General features: G+C 38.4%; 2 protein-coding genes across 3 annotated transcripts in view; one reads left to right on the forward strand and one right to left on the reverse strand.

The window, feature by feature from the left end:
- CTPS2 (CTP synthase 2) overlaps nucleotides 1–2,177 on the reverse strand; it is a 61,668-nt gene extending 59,491 nt beyond the window's left edge. Inside the window, exons 1-2 of one of the 2 annotated variants that reach the window (XM_032100715.1) lie at nucleotides 2,046–2,177; nucleotides 398–603 (exon numbers count right to left, since the gene is read on the reverse strand). In XM_032100715.1, coding sequence (XP_031956606.1) covers nucleotides 398–563 — 166 coding nt within the window. In that variant the 5' untranslated portion in view covers nucleotides 564–603; nucleotides 2,046–2,177. The remainder of the gene's footprint in view (nucleotides 1–397; nucleotides 604–2,045) is intronic. The other variant, XM_032100714.1, reaches the window with a different exon arrangement.
- Nucleotides 2,178–2,352: 175 nt separating this feature from the next.
- Nucleotides 2,353–21,525, forward strand: SYAP1 (synapse associated protein 1). Its single transcript, XM_032100723.1, has 9 exons — nucleotides 2,353–2,616; nucleotides 5,762–5,880; nucleotides 8,156–8,222; nucleotides 9,571–9,644; nucleotides 9,942–10,081; nucleotides 11,656–11,798; nucleotides 15,680–15,738; nucleotides 16,707–16,854; nucleotides 18,379–21,525. The coding sequence occupies exons 1-9, from the start codon at nucleotides 2,427–2,429 to the stop codon at nucleotides 18,504–18,506; spliced, it is 1,068 nt and encodes a 355-aa protein (XP_031956614.1). The 5' UTR covers nucleotides 2,353–2,426; the 3' UTR covers nucleotides 18,507–21,525.
- The last annotated feature ends 367 nt before the right edge of the window (nucleotides 21,526–21,892 follow it).

The raw sequence follows: 21,892 nt of genomic DNA on the forward strand, positions 1-21,892 counted from the left end.
TTAGAAAGCACTGATACCCAGAGAACAGCATTCTCGAGTAACTGTTAAGGACTCAAGTTTCAAGTAAGTTTTATAGCACTGTTTAAAAGGGGTTTTCAATAAAGTTGAACTGAAGATAGCACTAACTGAAAAAGGCTTACAGCTAGGATTTTCCCAGTAAAGTGGTATTTTAGAGAAAGGAAGCATCTGCTCATAACAGTATCTTCAAAAAAAACAGGCCTGTGTTTCTTAACTTAGAGCAGTGTCCTTGAGAACACACAGTAAGCAATAAACTTTCAAAATAATGATAAAACAACTAGTCAACACCATACTATTGGTTTCTAAAAAAAACCAAACCAAAACATGTTATTGTAAATACCAATATTTTTGTGACAGAGAACAGCACTAATCTTCATACCATGTTCGTATGGTGAAAAGGTTCCAGCATCTATGTTTATGTAAGGATCAATTTTGATTGCAGTGACACGTAGACCACATGATTTCAGAATGGTGCCAATGCTGCTTGCAATGATCCCTTTGCCAATGCCCGAGATGACACCACCAGTTACCAGGATGTACTTCATTGGAAAATCAGCACACACGCACAGACCTTGAGCTGGAAATCTAAAACAACGAAGATGTACATCTGATGAACATAAATTCATGTCTGGGAAGATTACAACTCAATCTGCAAAGAATCTAAATTGAAATGACCTTCAGCAATATACAATAAAAATGACCATTTTGGAATCTGGGAGCAGGATTCACCTGTCCCAGCTTAAATACTAATATGTAAGATAAACACCTATGTTGTCCCTAAACAGGTTCTGATGAGGCTGATCAACACACAGAGTTGAGGTATTAATTTACAGTTCTATACAGAAAGGGCTGCTGGGTGTGAAATGCACAAAAGGACTACCAAAACTTTTTACTATTTATACATTTTAGCAAACAAAGGCATGCATTTTTCCACCCATCTGAAACAGGATGATGTGTATCTCATCTGTAAATGAATTCACATTCCATTCAGGTGGCTGCGGAGGCTAATCACTGAACAATTTTCGAACAATGGCTCAACACAGAGCAAGAACTCTAGAGTCAAGAAAATCTTTCCTTACTTAAACACCCAATTGATCCAAAACAACATGCAACAGCACATGATTTAATGGCCCTCATATAAATATGTAGTGTAAATCAAAGCACTGTGGCTCTTCAGCTGCTGGTATCAAGCAGTAGCTAGTCAATAACATTTTAATGCTCCCCTTTACTATACTGAAGTAAAATAAATAAGGCCTGGATCTCCAGCAGACTGAGGTCAGGAAGGTAACAATGGTTGTTATCGATGCTCTTACATTTCTGGTAATAGGAATTAACAAACTCTTTGCTTGTCAATATGGTCAAAAGGATGACCATAACCAGCAAATGTATTTAACTCAGGAGAAAAAGGAACATCAGGGATTAACTTTTCCCTGCCATTTAATTTTAATATGTATTTTTTTTTAATAGCAAAGATTTTAAGACTTGGACCCTAATACTGTGGGGTATGCCCAGTCTACTACCTTTGTTTCAGGCTATTCCTTCAGACCTCAGACAACTTAGTTGTCAACATTTACATCATAAACCTCTAAGCCATTTTCAAAGCTCTTTTCAGGAAAACTGGGGGTATAATTTCAACAAGGGTATAAATCTTGAGTACATGCCACTTTAGAACTCTTAAACCTTGCTTACAGGAACCAAAATGAAAAGCTCGCTCTGATTTTAGCAAAAACAGCGATTTCGCAGCAGCTTCAGGAAACGCGTTTACTTGAAATAGATACAGAGAACTCCAGGCGGTCTGACAAGCCACTTGTAAAAGATGAAGGAAACAGAGTTAGGAGAGGGAGAGCTGAAAGCGAATACTGGAAGAAATCATTTTGCTGGGAAGTGGCACACGAATTACTCTCTCCAGCCTTATCTACAGGAGCTGCCGCCTCCAGCAGGGATTTGTGGGCGCTGCACCCCAAACGTGCCGCACCACGGGAGCGCTCGGGGCGCTGCGGCCGAGCAGGAACAGGCCTCCGACTTACGTAGGGGTTAGAGGCGGCTGCTCCGACCAGAGCCCGGCAGCGCAGACGAGGAGCGGCCGCTGCCCACCGCGGGGGAGCCGAGCCCGAGCGCACCGCCGGGGGGGAGGGGGCGGCACCCGCCCGGGGGGCGCAGCCCCGCGGCAGCGCCCTGCAGGTACCGCGCCTCGGAGCGCAGGCCCGGCAGCCGCGCGGGCGCGGGCACGCGCGGGGACCGGAGCCGCTCCCGGCGGGACAGGTGCCGCGCGCCCCGCTCCGGCCGGGCCCGCCCCTTCCCGCGGCCGCTCCCGGCGGAAGTGGCGCACGCGGAAGGAGCGCGGAGCGGCCGCCCGGGTTTCCGCAGCAGCGCCGGCACGGCCCGAGCGCGGCCGCCGCCCCTGAGCCATGTTGCGCGGCCTGGGCAGCTGGCTGGGGCTGGAGCGGGCGGGCGAGGAGCAGCTGCTGCCCGCCGGCAAGAGGGGCAGCCCCGCGGAGCAGGAGCAGGAGGAGGAGGAGGCAGGGCCGGCCGGCCAGGAGCAGGGCGAGCTGCAGGGGGACTCGGAGGCGCTGCTCAGCCAGGCCAAGGGAATCGGCAGTGAGTGTCCCGGGGCTGCCGGCTTTCAGATACAACTTAGGAAACAAGGCTGCAAATGTGTCGTTCGGTTATCGCCTCTTTCAGAGCTGTTATTAAAGGAGCAGCACTTCTTTAAGTATCTGCTCTGTTGGCACTATGGGAGGAGGTCTGTCTGTAGAGAGAATAGGTCTGTCTACGTAGAATAATATACTTCATTGATTGCTGTGGGGTTTTGTGATTTTTTCATATGAAAATAATGGGGATTGATGATTTTGTTGAACATGTGTGCACTGTTAGAATCATAGAATGCTTTAGGTTGGAAAAGACCTTCAAGATGATCTCGTTCCGACCCCACTGCTATGGGCAGGGACACCTTCTGCTAGACCAGCCTGCTTAAAGCCCGATCCAGCCTGGCCTTGAACGCTGCCAGGGATGGCGCAAAGCTGTAATTTGCTATAAGTAAAATTCCTGCTTTACCGTAGTGGATTCTTGGATAAAATTAATCCGAAGTACAGATCTAAAGGTTTTGGGGTTTTTTTAATTGATGCTCTGAAATTCTCAATCAATATATTTCTGGGACGTTAGTCTGAGCTGGTTCTTACTGTGCTTTGTCTTGGGCAGTCTGAACGGCAGCAGTTTAGTCTGTGTAGTTTGGTCAAATATGCCTCTAGTTGTGGTAAAGTGATTCTAATCTGCTAATTGCTCTGATTGTTCAGGAAGGAAAAAGGGCTTTGAATTTCAGGGGAAGAATAAATATTGACTATTATCTATATAAAGATTCATCCCATAATTTTCTCTGTAAGTGAAAATTTGATTTAGTGGTCCATGGGTTCATTGTCTGTGACACCAGGGTAGATTGTGGTGGAAAGGCTTTCTTGCTGTTTTACCACATAATCCTAGAAATCCTAGAAATCTGCATGGCCTACAACCTGGGTAGCTGTATGAAAAGAATCCCCTGGCAGATAAAGAACTTTACTGGTAAAACCGAAGCCTTATAGGCATTATTTTTCAGTCATTATCATGCCATTATAGAAATTATGACTGTTTTGCCAATGTGAACTAATAAAAGAAATCTTGCTAGATACACATTCTTAATACAGGCATAGGCTTGTAAGATGGAGGGTGAGTTTCTTAGTCATTTGAAAGTGTTATTTTCCCCCACTAATCCTATTTTTTTAAGACTAAGTACCACCCCTTCAGCAGCCTTATGAGTACCTTAGTTCAAAAGAATATTTGCACTTAGTGAAAATAAAAAGCATTTTGCTCTTCAGCCTGCTTCCAGGACTGGCCAAAACCACTTCATGCAATAATGCCAGAATATCACAGCAAATATCTCTACATATTTTGCACCTAAAACAATTGTATATGAGAGAGTTTCCAGGGCTACATGAAACAACCAATAAAAGCTGGTATGAAGTAAGCAGTCCAGTAGGCTGCTGCTTCCTCTGCTCTCATAAGGGGAATAATACATGTCTATATCTAAAGTATAGAAGTTAACCTTTTTTTTTATACTTGAATCATGTGATGGGTTGTAAACCCTGATAACAGGCATAAAAGATGCTAGTCAGTACTTGAAGGATGTTTGGTTATCCCCATTCTGTGACTTGTAAGTGAAAGTTACATGTAAAAAATTGTCTTGCTTAAGGATTGGCTAGACCTCTGCATATTTTGGTATTGATTTTGTGATATCATAACAAGAGAACATTTTATCCACTACAAAGAATACTCAGCTTTCCAAAAGGTGACATCAGTGTTCCAAAGTAACTCATTCTACCAGTGGCTAACAACCACATGTGTTAAAGGAACTTTTTTTTTTAATTCTTTTTTGCATTATAAGATTATTTTTTCCATTTCTAACCCATAGGGAAGCTGGATTTTTTGAGAGTTCTTGAGAAGGAAGGTGGTTTTTTGTTTGAAACAGAAGTGCTTGGTTTGTTTGGTTTTTTGGTTGTTTTGTTTTGTTTTGTTTTTTGTTTGATAACCCCCTGTATAAAAGTCAAAGGTGATTTTCTGGAATAACTGAAATATGTGACTCCTATTGAGCTGACCAGCAGGTAGCACCCCCTTGATCCCTTTCTGCAGGGCTGTTCTCTAGACACTCCTGTGCCAATTTATATTCATCCCACGTGCAGAATCCAGCATTCATTCTTGTTAAATTTCATTCCATTGATGTTTGCCCAAATGTTCCAATCTATCTAGATGCCTCTGCAATATTTTTATTTACTGCAGCACTGACATAATGTGTGTACTGTAACTGAGGTACTGCAGTCGTAATGAACCATTCAGATAGGATAAAGTGCTTGTGACATCATGTCATCTGAGAAATAGTACCAGTGTTTTAAAATCACTTGTCTATAAGCTGATCTTTAATGTTTCTGAAGGTTTATGATACACATCTTGCTTCTTGCAAGTTTGTTCTCCTTAATTAAAACAGAATAACACAGTGCAGATGGCCATGCTATGTATACGTAGTTCTTTCCCTGCCACCTCTCATCACTTCAGCACTGCTAATATAAGAAAAGTGAGTCTTTCAGAATATTTGTCGTTGTTCTTCTGACACTGAATATATTCAGAAAAATGAGCCAACAGGGCCACAGTGCTTTTCATGGAGATAAAGAGAGGAAGACAATGCAAAATAGATAAGGGCAAACATCAAGAGCAAGCTTCTGTGCTAAGACTTTCAAATGAAGTGTTACCTTCCTGAAATTTTTCATGGATTTGCTGCCTCAGTTTATGAGACTTTATTGTGCATGTCAATTTTCTTAAAAAATAATATAATTCTGTTTTAATACTGTGGCTAAGTTACTTTATAGCGTAATGTCTCCAAAATACTTACATGAAATCAGGAAAGACACATTGCTTCAGAAAACTCATTGGAAAGGAGTATTTCAAGGACCATTAAGAATGTTTGATTTAGTAAACAAGGTTCATGTATAAATACTTGATTTACAGAAAGTTGTGATCATCATCATCGTCGTTAAAGATTGTAAACTAGAAATGGATAAATAGAATTTTAGGAGTTTTTTGTAGGCCAGAAGCTGTGTTATTTTGAAAGAAACTTCTAAGTAGGTATCCAAATGTCTAAAGAGAAGGAAAAATAAATGTAAAAAGGGAACTGGATGTAAAGAAATCTATTCTCGGGTCTTTCTTTTTTTGTCTATGAAAGGTTACCTCTTCAATTTTGCCTCTGCTGCTACAAAAAAGATATCTGAATCCGTTGCTGAAACAGCACAGACAATAAAGAAGTCTGTAGAAGAAGGAAAAATTGACAGTATCATCGATAAGGTAATTTATTTCTAGATACTGGATCTGAAAGATCTGTTTGCTTACCATTGTTACATGTGGCAAATCTGACATTTGGTAACATTTCTTTAAGCTGTCTTTAGATATTGCCTTTCAAGAGATATTATGTATCTCCTGTCATGATGATGTGACTGAAATGTTTATTCATGGTAGACTTGTCAAAAAATCGTCACCTTGCTTTTCTCAGTGCTGCACCTGTGTTTGTTCAGTTCCATCAGGACGCTGATACGCTGGAGAAAGACCAGAAGAGATGATGAAAAATGCTGATGTAGGTGGAAGGGCTGGAAGAATTTGAGACAGGCAGTTGGGGAATACCTGTCTCAAGATGTGTGGACTGGTTTCTTTTTGCTCCACAGCTTATTTAGTTGGAAAAAGGGATGAGGTAGCTTGCATCTTAAATGCATCTCTGCAGCAGAAGTCAGAATTAGCTCGGCATTGTGGATGTTGTATCCTAAGACCCTAGGGGTATACAGGTACAGTTTCCCCAGAACCAGTGAGCTAATGGAACACCTTGTTACTGTCCTGTTCTTTTCCCCACCCTGACCCTGCCACGTACTTCTTGCCCTCTCTGTTCCTTTCTGTCAGCTCCAGTTGCTTAACTTGTGCCAGCAAGTGTTCTTCCAGTGCTTTAAGCCACAAACTTGGCAGAAGGCAAAGAAAAAAAGAAAAAGGCAGCAGTAAGTGCCATGTAGTGTTCTGTGTTTGCTATTGAGAGTAGCTTGGAAGGGAAAGGAAAGGGAACTGGCCAAAACCATCCCAGCTGTAGTAGGGTTGTGCATCCAGGAATGTCTCACATAGGCAAACCCCTTTTCCTGCTCCCATCTCTCAGACAGCCCTTCAGGGAAACTACAGCATTGCCTGGTTTTTTTTAATACAGTAGAATTCTGTTTCTTGATATAATTACTGTTCATCTTGTCTTCCAAACAAATCATCGAATGACATCAAATGAAACTCTATTATGATCACATTTTACATTTTGTCTTCAGATTTCATTGACAACTGTCTGTATGATAATAGCAGAGATTTATTTCTTTCTGCAGCATAGCAGAGTCTAATGTAATTTTGATCCACGTCAAAGAGGAAAAATCAAGTAACAAGGTTATTTGTTAATTTAATACACTATCAAGAATGCTCCTAAGAAACTGTAGCTAAGTACCTACAGCGTATTTTATGCCTAAAATACCGTTTTCTTTTTTCTGTGAATGTCTTAGAGTAATATGAATTCCCTGTTTCAATTAATAAGTATTACATATAGGAGAAACAAGATCATAGTTGTATTATAATAAAGCTTTCTTCTTATACCATATAAATTGTTTTATTGCATAAATAGAAAGAATTCACATAACTTAAAACCAGAAGGAACCACAATGATCTGTTGTATAACTGACACTATTGTAGTTCTCTCACTGGTAGTAATCTTAAACTGAAATACTGGGACACTGAAGGGAAAAAAAAGTATAGGAATTTTATCAGGATTTAGCTTGAACACTTCTGTGCATTTTGGCAGCTTGTTGGTCCACAGACCTCACTGCATAAAATTTGTATTTTGTGAGTGGTTTAAGTATTCATTTCTAGCTTCATCTTTTTTGCCTCTGCTTTCAACCACAGAACATTTGCATTCTTACTTCTAGATTGTGGCATGCCAAATTCTGAGACCATTCTCCACTTTTTAAAATTCTAAATTCAATGTAGGATATTTCTAAATACGATTTCTTTAATAAAAATTTGTCAACAACATAAATGGGGAAGTATTTTGTTTCAACTAAGCAGTTTGATTCTGAAATCCAACTTTACAGTTTTGGAAGTCCAGTTTCTTGAAATGGATCTATTTCTTAGGCAACTCTTGAAACTTCTGTAAGGCCAATGGTATCTTTCAGTGTTTAGTGCTTTAAAAATACTTTTAAATAAGTCTGAACAGTCTGTGTTGTCTGTATTTGATATGGTAAAACAGTAAGGGGATATGCATAGTATGCCAATGTTCAAGTTATCAGCTAAGATTTTCCATCTTTTTTCCCTGTCCCCTGAACTTGATAAAACTATAAATATAATTTTGAAGCATACACAATAGTTTTAAATGTAAAATTAAATGCTTCAGTAAAAGGAAATGTATGATTGACATGAAAGACCTTTAACTTACAAGAAGAGCCACTATGGATATAAGAATATGCACTGTATTTGAAAGCACTGACTGAACATAAAATAAGAAGAGTGAATTTTTATTTTTTTTTTAATTGTGATTCCCTAATGTTTATTTTAGACAATTATTGGAGATTTTCAGAAAGAACAGAAGAAATTTGTCCAAGAGCAACAAACCAAAAAATCAGGTAATGTATGCTTTTATTGGGGATGCCTGACATCACATAAGTGAGACCTTCCAGAAAGCTGGATAATTGAGCTATATCTGAAACTAATCTATCGAAACACGATTTAACGAAACCCATTGTGGCAGAATTTAATGCATATGGTGGAATAGAAAGATCATATTTTTAAGTGAGGCTATTATGTTATCTAGTTGGCTTAGATTTGCTTTTTTAAGCAAATTCTGCTTTATGAAATAAACTCAAAGATCACCGTGCTAGCAAAGTTGTTTTCTCACATTGTGTTTCATCGTTGACTTTTATCTTTTTTAATGTGTTACCTGAATGCAGTAATTTCTGACAGTTTGAATATCTAGTGACTGCTAATCTTGAAAATGAGCTGGTTTTAAATGGATTGTGATAAAATTTTTCATGGTGTCTGTACTTAGTATGTTAGTCTGGTTTGTTCTTGCAAGATTGCTTTTGGGATTGTGTTGTCTGTATTTCTGTCTTTTTGTCTGTTAGTAAACTTGGGCTTCTCTTAATATATTTCTGAAAGCTTCATGAAAATAGGTAGCTAGATTGGCCAAAGGAGGAGTAACAGATGAAAGGAGCATTAGCATCAGATACGAATCCATGTGGGTGAAAGATCTTGCTGATACCAGCTGCACGGGCAAATAAGCATTGTTAGTTTAAGGGCACAAGAATTACTTAACTGCTACAGATGCATCATATTGTCTCTGTAGGCTGAATTTGCATTGACAGTGAAGAGATTAATAAATATCTATTCATCTATGTTAATTTGTTTTCCTCTCTGTACAGCCTAAAGAACTATTTTGAAAGTATCTGCATAAAGATACAAACCAGCTGAACTCAAGTAGGCTTCCTCAGTGTATAATGGGTTGTAATTCGTAACAGATTCATAACATTCTTCTCCATTGTTAAAGAATTGGTGTCTTCTGGGTGTAAGTTACTTTGCAAGCTTAATTTAGATAAAGTTTACACATTTAAAGTGAATCTGGGTATACTATTTGCAGGCAAGTTAACCAGTTGTACAGCACTACCTCAGTAGCTAAACTAAGAGGCACCAAGTTCTGACTGGTGCAAAGAAATCCCCACAGTTTTATTTTTACAATAACAGAGATCAGCAACTATTTAGTTACTACTTCTTTATCTCTGATAAGCAAAGATCCATTCCTAGGGTTTCTCTCTTATGCCATGGACTTAGTTTAGGAAAAGGCACAGTAACGTGTCCTACTGGTGTAACTCTGCTTACTTTTGGGACGCTATATGTTACCTTATGTAAGGTCTGTTATTTGGAGTGGGGTTTTTTCTAGTGATACATATGCAATTATCTTCCTCCTTTCAACACTAGAAGCAGCAGTGCCTCCCTGGGTAGACAGCAATGAAGAAGAGACAATTCAACAACAAATACTGGCCTTATCAGCAGTAAGTATTTAATTTCCTCTAAGCTTTGAAATTTTCTCTTGGAGAAATTAAAACTACTGGGGTTTTTTAAGTAAGTCTATTAAATTGCATGTTTTCAAGATACTTTTAATATGTCTGTCACTGCACTGATCATGTGCAAGAGTAAATAGTTCTATCAGTTTCAGCTTGAACCAAAGCAGATCCTCAATATAGTTTTTGTTTTTATAAAGGCTTTACAGATTTCTTTGCTGCTCTTGTGTGTGAAATAAGTGTCCTTTTTCTGATATCATTTAATGACATTTAATATGTTCTTCAAAGGATAAACGGAATTTTCTGCGGGATCCTCCAGCAGGTGTGCAGTTTCATTTTGACTTTGATCAAATGTACCCTGTTGCATTGGTGATGTTGCAAGAAGATGAGCTTCTTAATAGGATGAGGTTTGACCTTGTTCCCAAACAGTAAGTAATTTCTGCTGGTAACTGTATCATCATGCTTTCAATGTGTCTGTAAATACTCATAAATTACTCCCTGTTCTTTTCACTTCCTTCAATTTTTTATGTTCTTACGATGTGTACATATACTTTTATCTGCTAGTGCCTAACACATGGGATATTGCATGTGCATTGCAGTTTAGCAGTTGGAGGTAAGAAAAGAAGTATATCTGTGAGACAGAACTAATAAGGACCTGTTGACTTCAATGTGGGAGAGGCCTTCAGTATTTCATTGCCCAGTGTGCTAAATTAACTGATTTTTTTTTTTCCCCCTAAAGACCCATAAAGCAACAATAAAAATGTTCAGATCTCTTGGTGTAACTGACATCCCAAAAAAGTGATTACAGATAGTCAGAGACCCACCCCCCTCCCTCTCCAAGAAATGGTAATAGAATGTGTCACCAAAAAAGCAGCAATGCAAGCAAGAGAAACTGGATTTGGATAGGAAATGGGAAAAGCTCTGTGTTGCAGAGCTTTATTCCAGAGCGGTTTTTCCTTGTCCAGTCCCAGACTCTCCTCCCAAAGGTTGTTTCACAAGTCAGCTTCCTATTTAAGTGGGATTCCCAACATTAGTCTCTTTCTTTAAGGAAAGAAAATCTTCCCTTGTTACATGTTCTGTCTTAAATCTCCTCCTTTTGTAAACCTTCCCAGCTCTTCGTTCTATTTACCTTCTTCTCTATTGTCAGTTCTGAAGATCTTTCCCTATTATTTGATGCTCTGTCTTCAGCCTCTGGTCATGCTATCCTTGCCTTTTCTACCACATTGCTTAATTTTTTTTTTTGTCTGTTCTTAGTCTCAGTGGTCACTGTTTGCCTGAATAGCTGCAAAGGTGACTTCACTCGTTTTTAACCTGCGCAAGTTCCTCCCCACAGATGTTGTCATTTCTGCCTTCTGTTGCCTCTGGGTTAAAGTTGGGTCTTTTTTTCTTGCTGGAGGGATTTCGAGGGAAATGTTACCTGAGGCAGGGGATAGTGTTCCACCTATCAGAGCTGGTCATTTCCACAATGGCAGTTCCTAGTTACTAAAGGTTCTGTGGACGTGCTGAAAGACATGCAGGTAGTGAAATAGTACTGCTGCAATCTAGGAATGGCTTCTGCCACCACAGATGTTCCAGTTCCACCTGATGTCTAGGGAAGATGTAGACAATTATAGTTTGACAATAATAGAGTGTTTGGCTTAGAGGGGAAGAGAATGGGGTTGTTTGGCTTGTTGGGTTTGTTTACATAATTTGTCAGGAGAGATGGAACAGTATAATATTTTTCCATACCATGTATTGCTGCATGCTGTTAAGCTTTTCCTAAAGTTATAACATTACTATTATATGTTCAAGTCAACTGCAAATGCCTTGTGAAAGATCAAGAACTTCTAAAATGATGGACTTTTTAAGGTGTGTTAATGTCACAGATTTCTTTTTTAAGTTTTTACTTAAATAACAGCTGTGTCTACTCCTCCTCTCTGCATATTTAATTTTATTTCACTGCTAGATGGTAAAAGGAACGATATTCCAAATGTAATAATCAAAATCTGTTTGTTCTCTCTAGTGTAAAGGAGGAGGTGTTCTGGAGAAATTATTTCTACAGGGTGTCCCTAATTAAACAGTCTGCACAGCTCACCGCGCTTGCAGCTCAACAGCAAGCAGTAGGAAAGGAAGAGAGCAAAGGCAAAGAGGATAGTGAACTGAAAGGTATGGGAAACATTTGTTTTAGCACAGTTCATTAACTTAGTGTCACGCTGTTGCCTAAAATCGGGAAAAAAAATTTCAAACAATATTAAAATTGGCAACATAAAGATAAAAGATAAAGAAAGCTTTTAATGAAAGCTTTCAGTTGCTCATATAATACATATCTGCATGTGCAGCATCAAATTTTCACAATTTTTATAAGTTTAATTAATTAGCATATCTAGCAAGTACATTCAGTAGGAGAACAGTTGCCCTGGTAACCCACCTTTGGATCTGCTGCACTGGAGCCCCTCCAAGGGTTCTTAGCCCTATATCTTGTTGTATCTACAAAGTATCTTATTACTTCAGCCCAGGTGCTGGTGCAAAACAGGATCTCCTTGTTAGAAACCCTTTGTCTTGAAAATAAGACCAAACAGAATTTCAATACTGTGGCATGATGTATGAGAAAGGGTAACTACTGTCCTAAAGTGTGAGGAAGTGCTAGAAACTGTACAACTATATATTAAGAAATCTACAAAGCTACAAATATTTTTAAAAAGCTAAAAATTTTTAGACATCAACAAATGCTCATTGTATACATCAGGTGCCATCACATTTTTATCCTGGATTGCCTATTAAATCAGGGCTTCTCTCACCATACTTGGTGTCTTTGTGTAGACTGGGGAAGAGGAGGCTCCTGGTGCTTTTAAGCTGTTCTCCAGTTTCAGCCAATTTTGTCAGAAGAGTGGAAATCTCAAGAGGAGAAATGTTGTACTTAGCTTGTGACAGCTCATGACCGTTATTGGTCCCAGGTGTGATTTTTGACTTGTCAAAAAGAAGTAGGAGATACCTTTGGTTCAGTTGATCAGACAGCAAGTACTAGCCAACCCAGCCAGCTGGCATGTGGCTTGCTCTTGGCTTTTGCTCATCCCTCGTGCCAAACAGAAGTTAGCGAGTGATACAGGAGTAGAATGACTGTGATGCTGGAGGCAGAGACACATGCAGGATGTGGAAACAGAAAAAATGGGGACCAGGAGGCTACCTGGGATACAGCCTTGAAATGAAAAAGCTTTTTCAACAAAGGTATCTTCAGTTACATTGATCAGTTTCTACAGGTGATTCTTACTGACCCTCTTATGAACCACTGGACCTCTTTGCATGTTAACAAATTCTGCAAGCAGGAATATTTGCAGCTTAAAGAGTACAAAGCAGTTACTGACAGAAATGCAAAAGATAACCAGTAGCTCATTAAATCTAGGCTTAACCTAGGTACACTCACCACCCTTGGTAAGACACCTGAAGGATCTTGGCAGGCTGGGTAGGCATTGGGCAGGAGGAGAAAGCCTTTGCTTCACCTTGGAACTGTTCTCATATCCCCAGTATCAATGAATTGTCATCCATGAAATCCGCTAATACTTATGTCCTGTTGACACTGCTGGCCTGACTGACAGCCAGCTGATCACTGCCAAGTTAACTTCTTTTTCCTTCTTTTTGAATATAATATCTTTCTATATAGGTATTTTTCCTCTTGAGTTGCCTTTCTTATTCTTTTTACAGACTTTTTCACAGGTCTTTTGCACAACTTGTTTTGCACACTCTGAGCTAAGGTTACTCAGGTGGGCCTTGGCTCCTTGGACAGGCAGCTGAACTGTGGGGTGAAGGGGAGGCTACAGATGGCATTACAAAGCTGGGCTTCCATGTTGCATATGTGCCTTTGTTGTCAGTTTGTCTCGTGTTTCTCAAGGATTTTGTTTGGAATGTGCCTGTGTCAGCTTAGGCAAGGTCCCCATGTAGAGTGAAAAAAGTAGTTTTCTAAAAAGTAGTTTCTTGAGTTAATATCCATGCAATGCTGACAGGACAGACTACTCCAGAATCTACTGCAGACCAAGAGGCACCCATTCCCACTACTTTTATTCAGGACAGTTGTTTATTGTCCCAAAACTATGGCTGTTTTAACTGAAGTGTCTCAACTTTACAGGAGATATGGCATCTGACCCTATTGAACAATAAAAATGTTATGTTTGAGTCATTCAAACCCTTGGAAAGTACCATTCAAAGTGAAAGTTGCTGGATTCTAGTAAAATTCCCTTTGAGACTAAAGCAAAACATATCTTCATTTAAAAAAAACAAAAAAACCCCACCAACACTGCCTTTTGGCCTGTTGCAGCTTTTCTACAGTTCAAACCACCAGTGTGGGATATGCAGATAGATTTTCTGTCCTAGTGACTGTATGTGCTGTAATGGCAAAGATACATGTACCAGACTGTAGTAAATGCATGTTTTGTTTGACTCAGAAATTGCATCAATTTGGGAAGCTCTGAATATTACGTGTTATTTTTGGTTTAAGTAACCTTTTTGAGGGTTGGATTCCCTAATTGGAGGCTAAAACTGGAAGTAATTGCCTGTTGGTAGTTCTTCATAATGTTCAGGGTTTCTTCTCAAAGCTGAGTGTCTATAAAACAGAATTAGCCTTCCGTTTCTCTGTCTCTGCCTTAGCTGCTCTTTTCAGAAAGTTAAATTAACGTGGTTGATGTGAAAGGAAGAGAGAAGAGACAAATGGAAGATATTCCACGTTCTAGTGTAAAGGCTATGTAAGATCTATAACAAAATGCCAAGTTCTAGCCCTTCTCTAGATATTAGGTAGCTCTGTAGATGTAAACTGAGTTACCTTGGGATGAGAGCACACCAGCAGTGGAGAAAATGATGCCAGGCCAGTATGTCCAGAATAATGCTAATGGTGCATCAGTCACACCTGACTGGGGCATGGGCCAGTGCAGAGCAGCCGTGTCCCATCTGCATGAGAGCAGCAGGTGGGGCCTGAGGCACCCCTCTTGAACAGCAAAGAGTTACTGCCATGTCCCGCAGCTTCTCCAAGCAGGGAGTGCTAGAGCCTCTTTGGGTATGGTGAGAGATCCTCTGGAGATGGGGAAGTGGAAGGAAGAGAGAAGATGGGACAGAGGAGTGGGCATTGAGTAGAAGAGCTATACAAGCAGTGACAGCTACCAATTAGGGAATGATTTTAATTAAAACTGGTCTTAATTTTAAAAATTAAACACAAAAAAATTCCCCATTCAGAAATTGCTGAGTTATCAGGAAGAGTCCACCTGGGTACCCTGGAGGAAGCAGAGCTGCAAGCTGAGAGCTGCTTTGCATGTTTGAGCAAAGAGAACTGCTAAGCAAGCACTCCACCAGTACCACAGCCTCCCCTGTATGTTAATTGTTCTTGCAGCCACCTGGGTCTTCATTGTAAGTCCTCTCTCGTGAGAGTTAACACGAGGAAGAAAGCTGGGGTGTTCCTTTACCTGCCAGGGAAAAGATCTAACCTTGCTTGTAAACAATCGTTGTCTTCCTAGCACCATGCTCTAAATACGGAATGCACAGTGAGTTTTCTTAGGAAATTGGGACCAGCTTCTAGGGTTTGTTTGTTAGTGACTTCCTTTGGCTGTGTGAAACAGGCCTTTGCAGAACACTGTTCTCCTGTGCACTTAGCGTTGTGCATAGTACATGTGCAGTCTGGTGTGCCCGAGAGCTAACCAGTGCCCATGTCAGTAGTAGTACCCAGCCAGGGGAGTGGGAGAACTGTGATAGACAGTGACTGGATTTCATGACCAAGTCTATGCATTTGTAGCTTTAAAGATCTTGGGATGTCATTTTGAGGTTCAGAGAGGTCCTGTTCTTTAAGTGGAGTCATAATGAGGAAATGGCTTGCTAAATTTGTCTTAATAAAGAATAGAAAATTGCTTCTCTTTGTTTTTGAAAATGGTTCACCTGTGGCTAAATTCAGCCTTTAACCACAAGGATTCCTTAAAATACAGTATTTCCTTGTATATTTAATAGCTATGCAAATTAAATGAGATTTTTATATATTTAAATGTAATCTACCTTTTTTTTCCCTCCCTTGACAGAAACAGTACGGCCAAAAACACCACCTATTACAATCAAGCCTCAAATAAAATCACAAGAGGTAAAAATGCTGTTATATTTTATCTGGTGTTTAGTATGTGAAGCTGTTCCTTAATAAGTAATTATGCATCTTCTTGAGTAAGTTCTGCTATGAAACCATAATAATATAGTATCTGACAGTCCTAACCTGCTGCTGTTTTGCTGTATTACTAATTTTTAGCATATAGGCTTGAAACTCATTTTCAGTAGCAGAAACAGTAGTTTATCTGAAGAATGCTTTCCTTAGTATCCTGCACATTATGATAAGATGTGATTTTACTCTCAAGAGTGAAATTCTCAAAATGTTTGGAATAGAAGGTTAGCATTGCACTGAGACACTAGCAGTACCTTCATAAAAATATATTTGTGTGCCATGTTCTGTCCAACTCTTCAAGCAGTGGTCAGGCTGAAGTATTGGAAATCTAAATTATGCATTGCAATAGCAACACTGTTTTATTTCACTTTTGCTTGGTACTGCAAAAACCTTTACTTTAGACACATAATGACCCTTGTTCATTTCTGGATTGTAAAGTTGGTGCCAAAGAACACTCTTGGCAGAAGCAGAGCTGTGCATTCACTTGCCAGCAGGCAAAGATTTCCAAAGAACAGTCCTCTCTTAATCTCACTTTGGTCTAGAAAACTGTTACTGAATTGTGGTCAAATTTTTAATATTTAGGTCCTGTTCTAAACTACTCAGGAGTTTATTATTGTTTCTGAAGATTACAAAATCAGAATTAAAGTTGTTAAGAGAACACAAAAAGACAACCTAGAATGTAAAGCAGAACATTTTCAGTACAGCTGTCTTACCATTTTTGTTTGTACAAAAATACTCTTAAGGACAAATAGCCAATAAAGAAAAATAGTTGTGAGAGTAATGCCATAAGTTTGGGTTTTGCCAGCTCTATTTAAAAGCAGTCACGAGTAGAAGTATGTATTGGTGCCTTTTTTCACCCTGTCTGGGTAAGTTTATACTAAAATGTCTTGTTGCAGGATGAGGAAGAGATTTCCACAAGTCCAGGTGTATCAGAATTTGTGAGTGATGCTTTTGATGCCTGTAATCTGAATCAGGAAGATCTCAGAAAAGAAATGGAACAACTAGTGCTAGACAAAAAGAAAGAAGAGACTTCAGTAGTAGAAGGTAAAGCTACTATTACCTCTGTTTCTTACATAAAGCAATTCTAAGACAGGTTGATTTAAAAGAAAAAAAAAAGTTGCAATTCAATTTAGGAAAGTAGATCTGTGACAGTTTTTTCCAAAGTGTATGAAATGACCATCAGTGAGATATTGCAGAAATTAATGATAATCTTCCCCATGGTCAAACCACATCTTACACAGAATGTTAACTGTGAGTGGTTTAAATCCAAAGTACCTAAGAATTTTAGATTGCTCTTCTATGAAAGGGAGTGTGGGGTGTTTTTTCTGTTTATCTCCTCCTTTCCTTGCCTTCTCTTCCATAGGTTCTTCTGCATATTAATTTTTTTTTCTTTAATTGACATCCTTGTAGGTAAAGTACAGTATTTGGAAGTCAGACTCTGTTTTTTTTGTTTTGGCACCAGCTAAAAAGGCAACATTTGCACCAGACTATGAGCCTGAAGAGGCCTCTGCCTATAAAGGTTTACAGTTAAAATGTAACAAATAGTTCTGAGAATCATGAGAAGAGATTAAATGGAGCTTAATATTTAAAATAGTTCAGATTTTATAAAATAAGTATAAAGAGCATAAAAAGAGTCTGTGATGATGTGGCTCTGGCCATACACAATTTACTATGTCAACACTTGTATATGTAGATGCTTATCACAACATTTGCAGAACTTTCTTAAAATGTGCTTTGGATTTTGCTGAATCATTGTTTTCTGATTTTTTTTTTCCTTCTGTTCAATACATAGCCAAGCTTGAGGAATTGTAATGAGTAATATCACTTTCTTGCATCTAGTTCTTTGATGGAAGTGTTTCAGTAGGTCATGAATGTGTTACTTGTTCAGAGAAATCTCAGCTGGCCGTACTGACTTGGACTCTGGAATTGCGTACCTTCTTATCTAGGCTGAAGTACCAACCAACATGGAACACATCAAACACCCATCTCCTCCCCCACACTCTTGCCTATGATAGGTAGAGCTAATTAAAACAGAGATTAACAACACAGGAATGCCTTCTGACTAATTTTTTTCCGTGAAGTATGAAATATGGTTACCTTTAACCCTGATTAAATGACCTTGCCTAGCTACAAAAGTCAGTGAGGAGAGTACCTTCTTCTTTGTTTTAAACTAGCCACAGTATTTGATCTTGATTTTCACACTTCAACACTTCTACAAACTTCTTTTTTTTATGGAGATTTAGAACTGGAAAAGGAGATTCAGTTGATAGTAGAGTAGAAAATTATCTTGCAAAGAGACATGCATAATGACTTAGCTGTGTATTTGCTCTTTATATCTTTATTATAGTATGCATATAGAAATATAGCCTTGTATATTAATTAATTCCTACTTGTGATCAATAAGAAGGTGAAATTTCTGATCTTGAAGTTTCTTTCATTTTTAAGGAGACTAGCCCATGAAGTTTAGGGGATATAAGAGCGATTCAGTGCAAATTTATCTAGTTTTATATAAATAAGCAACATTCAGTATTATCAGTTAAATTCTTACATATCATTTATCTCTTGTAGAAGAAACTGCTGATTGGGAAAAGGAATTACAACAAGAGCTTCAAGAGTATGAGGTGGTGACAGAATCAGAAAAGCGTGATGAAAACTGGGATAAAGAAATAGAAGAAATGCTGCAAGAAGAAAACTAAACATTTTCACAAAATCACTATAACCCAGAGCTTTTTCGGAGGACTGACATGGATTTCTGCTTTCATATTTTGCTTACAAAAATATCTTCAGAAGACATAAAAGAATCTAAAGTCGTTATAATTCCATATGGGAATACAACCAGTATTTCTGTTCTTTATATGAGCAGTTTCTGAACTTCTATATTCTTCAAAAGAAAAAAAGAGAGGCAGACACTGCAGGTTATATCTCATAATTAAAAGTGATAACATTAGTAGATGAAGCAATGGTTCAGTTTGAGGCATTTTTAGGTGATCAAGAAGCTCTTCAAAGAGATTTCTAAATCTAAGAATCGCAATTTTTTTTGTCTACAGCCTTCTGTTTGGGATGTAAAAATGGATGTTGTAAGTAACTTAGTCCTTGAAAACAATTCTCTCTTGACATTTGCACTCTGATCCCTGTATAATCTGTAAATGTGTACTATTTTTAAGGTACTCGTAGCTGGTAGATTTCACATGTATTTAACTTCCTTAATGTATGTAGCCAAAGAATTTATAGAAAACCTTATCAAGTAACTTTCAAGGATTTAGTAAAACATACTAATGCAGACTCCAAAAGAAGCTGATTATTTATCAGTCAGGCAGCAAACATTTAAGCATTTAAATTGGGATAGAGTTAATAACTGCTTGAATTAAATTTGGTTTTGTTAATCATACTGAGATACTGCCTCTCCCACAGAGAGGAATGGTTTAATGCATTCTTTCTGCAGAAGGCTATTATGTTTCCATTTAATTTTACTGTCTGAGCTGAGAGCAAATTAAATGCTTCTCCGTATTTTAAGTGCTGAAACATTTATGTAAAAACTTTTGCTGATTTGGACATCTTTATTAAATACTGTAAATATGTATAAAATTGGCTCATTTATTTGGAGGGAGGACAGTGAGGAGCAAATATACTTCAGACATAGATTTTAAAAATACAGTTTTTCACAGTGCTTAAAACATAGAATTTAAGTTTAAAAATAGGGGGGTTTTCTCTAAAAGGTTTTTGATTCTTCATAGGCATCTGGATGTTTCCTGTGGTTATACCAGTAAGTCAGTATCTTTAAATAGATAAACGAAAATTTTATGTTCTGTTTGTCACCTCTTTCATAAACTTCTATGACAAAGCATTCATGAAATTCCAGATACAAAGGAAAATAGGTAAAATTAAGTAGGTCAGAGCCATTAAGCACAATTGAATTATAGGCATGCTACGTACAGTAAGCTCTGTCTTAATGACATAATTCCGCAGAAAACTTTTGTAAAGAGACTGAAGAGATTATAGCTGTAATTACTCAGTCAATAGTCATCTGTGGGAAATGAAAAGAGCTAAGTAGTTTCAACTGCTGTTACTGTAAGAAAGGACTATTTAAAATTGTCTCCATTAGCAACTTGGACAGAAAGTTCTCCTCTATTTCTCACTGCGAAAAAGGAATTGTTTTAAACCTGCATACATTTGGCTTCTCAAATTAGTTTATTGCCATACACTTTCTCAACTGCAAACCATTTTAAGCACAATTTGTGCTTTTATAGTGTTTTTCACTTAGTTAACAGATGCAAGGTAAGTCATGGTAAATAAGAGGTACTTAAGGAGCTTTTTATATCTGGGATTAATTAAAGACCACAAAAGTTAAATCTGTTATGCTCATAAAAATAAGACTATTCACAGCTCAGTGGTTACTCTTGTCAAATACAACTGCTGTAGATTTAAGCTGGAGGTGTTAGGATCTGTCTACTGTACAGTTTGACATGACACCTTCTAAAAAGATGGGCAGTTCTATTCTGATTGTGGCAAATCTTCCCTGGATGACTGAGAGCTCCAAAATAACTGCTCCAAAAGTCCACTTTCTTAAAAAACAAGCCTGATCATTCCTAGCATTTTCAGTTGTATGATGACCTTATTTGCATGGAGCCTCAAGCTTCATCTTTCTTTTCATGTATGCATAACCTATATAGTGGTCATAGATATTAAACTCCATTTCTCATAAAAGATGGTTCCTTCATATAAAATTGTCATTTTTCAAGTCTTGTGAAAAGCAAGTACATCTATAAAATAAAAGAAACCAACCCACTGTTTACATTTGCATTTAAAAAGACAATAATGTAACAAGGCTGAATCTGACTTTAGCTCTGATATTTAAAGTCTCTTATCAAAAGTCATATTAATATTTTCAGATCTGGGGATCTGGTTTTAAGCTGGAAAACTGAAGTAAATTCTCCATAATCCTGCAGTTTTCAGGCCTGGCCTATGCCTTTCATTTAGGTAGGTGCTACAAGTGCCTAGCAGTTCTTACTGTACATGGGAAGAGGGAAAGTTTCTGCATTCCACTTGCTACATGAGATGAACACAGGTAGACCTTTTCACGTTCATGGTGAATTTTGCATGCCTTTGTACCCAAATGTGTCATAATAGTATATTACATGAGCAGGTGTGCTGGTCTTTTTTTAACAACATTGTTCCAAGCGCTGGAATGGTGCAGATGCTAAAATCCAGAAGAACAACACTGTGAAATCAGTGACCAATGAAACCAAAAATGAATGTAAATACCATCATCCTGTGGATACAGTGTGACAGAAAGTACAGTTGTTCAAAACATTGAGAAGAAGCAAACAACCAATCAAAAGATTGTTAACAAATTTTCTTAGAAGATAAACTTGCAGATTTTTTTAATTAACCTTTGAGAAGCAGGGCAAAGATCACCCAGGAATCATGTAGGTTAGCTTAGAATAGCTCTGAGATACCAACATCTCCAGTTATTCTATGTGCTGAAGAATCACCTTCAGCTATTCATTTATAATTCCAGCTGGTATTAGTTAATACCTGTATGGAACATTTTGTTTAATAATCTGTCTGGAGGAGGAGGAAAGATTGTAAAATTCTGGAATAAGAAAAGTGTAGTGAAAAGTTCCGCTTATTCAATCAATTGCAGGTGATCTCTTATCAAAGTTAATCAAAGCTTTCAGTTTCCTGAATTGTATCAGTAAACTTTGAATTTTTTTAGTTTGTTGCCTCAGTATTTTATTTTTCCTTGCTGTTTGGTGATCTTGGTGTTCAGTGGGGTGATGTATGTAGTACTGAAGTGCAGGATGTCAATTTTAACCTCATGCATTTAAAGAATAACCCTATGTGCAGGAGCCTGTTGCAGGACTGTGAGATGCATCCTTAAACTGTTGGCCACTCACATATTATTGACTTTTACTTTGCAATATCTATTGCATAGAAAGGAGCAACGTGTGTCTGGTTACTTCTCTGTGCACTGCCAAGCATTAGCAGCCGCATCGGGCCCTCAGTCCCAGGGCTGTGTCAAGAGTGTGGGTGTACCATTGATGCCTTTTCTCTGGTCCTAAAAATATGAGCCAGACACAGT

This window comes from Corvus moneduloides, chromosome 2 (assembly GCF_009650955.1).
Source record: "Corvus moneduloides isolate bCorMon1 chromosome 2, bCorMon1.pri, whole genome shotgun sequence".
Taxonomy (NCBI): domain Eukaryota; kingdom Metazoa; phylum Chordata; class Aves; order Passeriformes; family Corvidae; genus Corvus; species Corvus moneduloides.

Bases quoted from the DNA above. Each gene is read 5' to 3' on its own strand.
- SYAP1 (XM_032100723.1), top strand. From the start codon at position 2,427: ATGTTGCGCGGCCTGGGCAGCTGGCTGGGGCTGGAGCGGGCGGGCGAG. The intron at 10,082-11,655 runs GTAAGTAATTTC...TGTTCTCTCTAG, and splicing joins TTTGACCTTGTTCCCAAACA to TGTAAAGGAGGAGGTGTTCT. The intron at 11,799-15,679 runs GTATGGGAAACA...CTCCCTTGACAG, and splicing joins AGAGGATAGTGAACTGAAAG to AAACAGTACGGCCAAAAACA.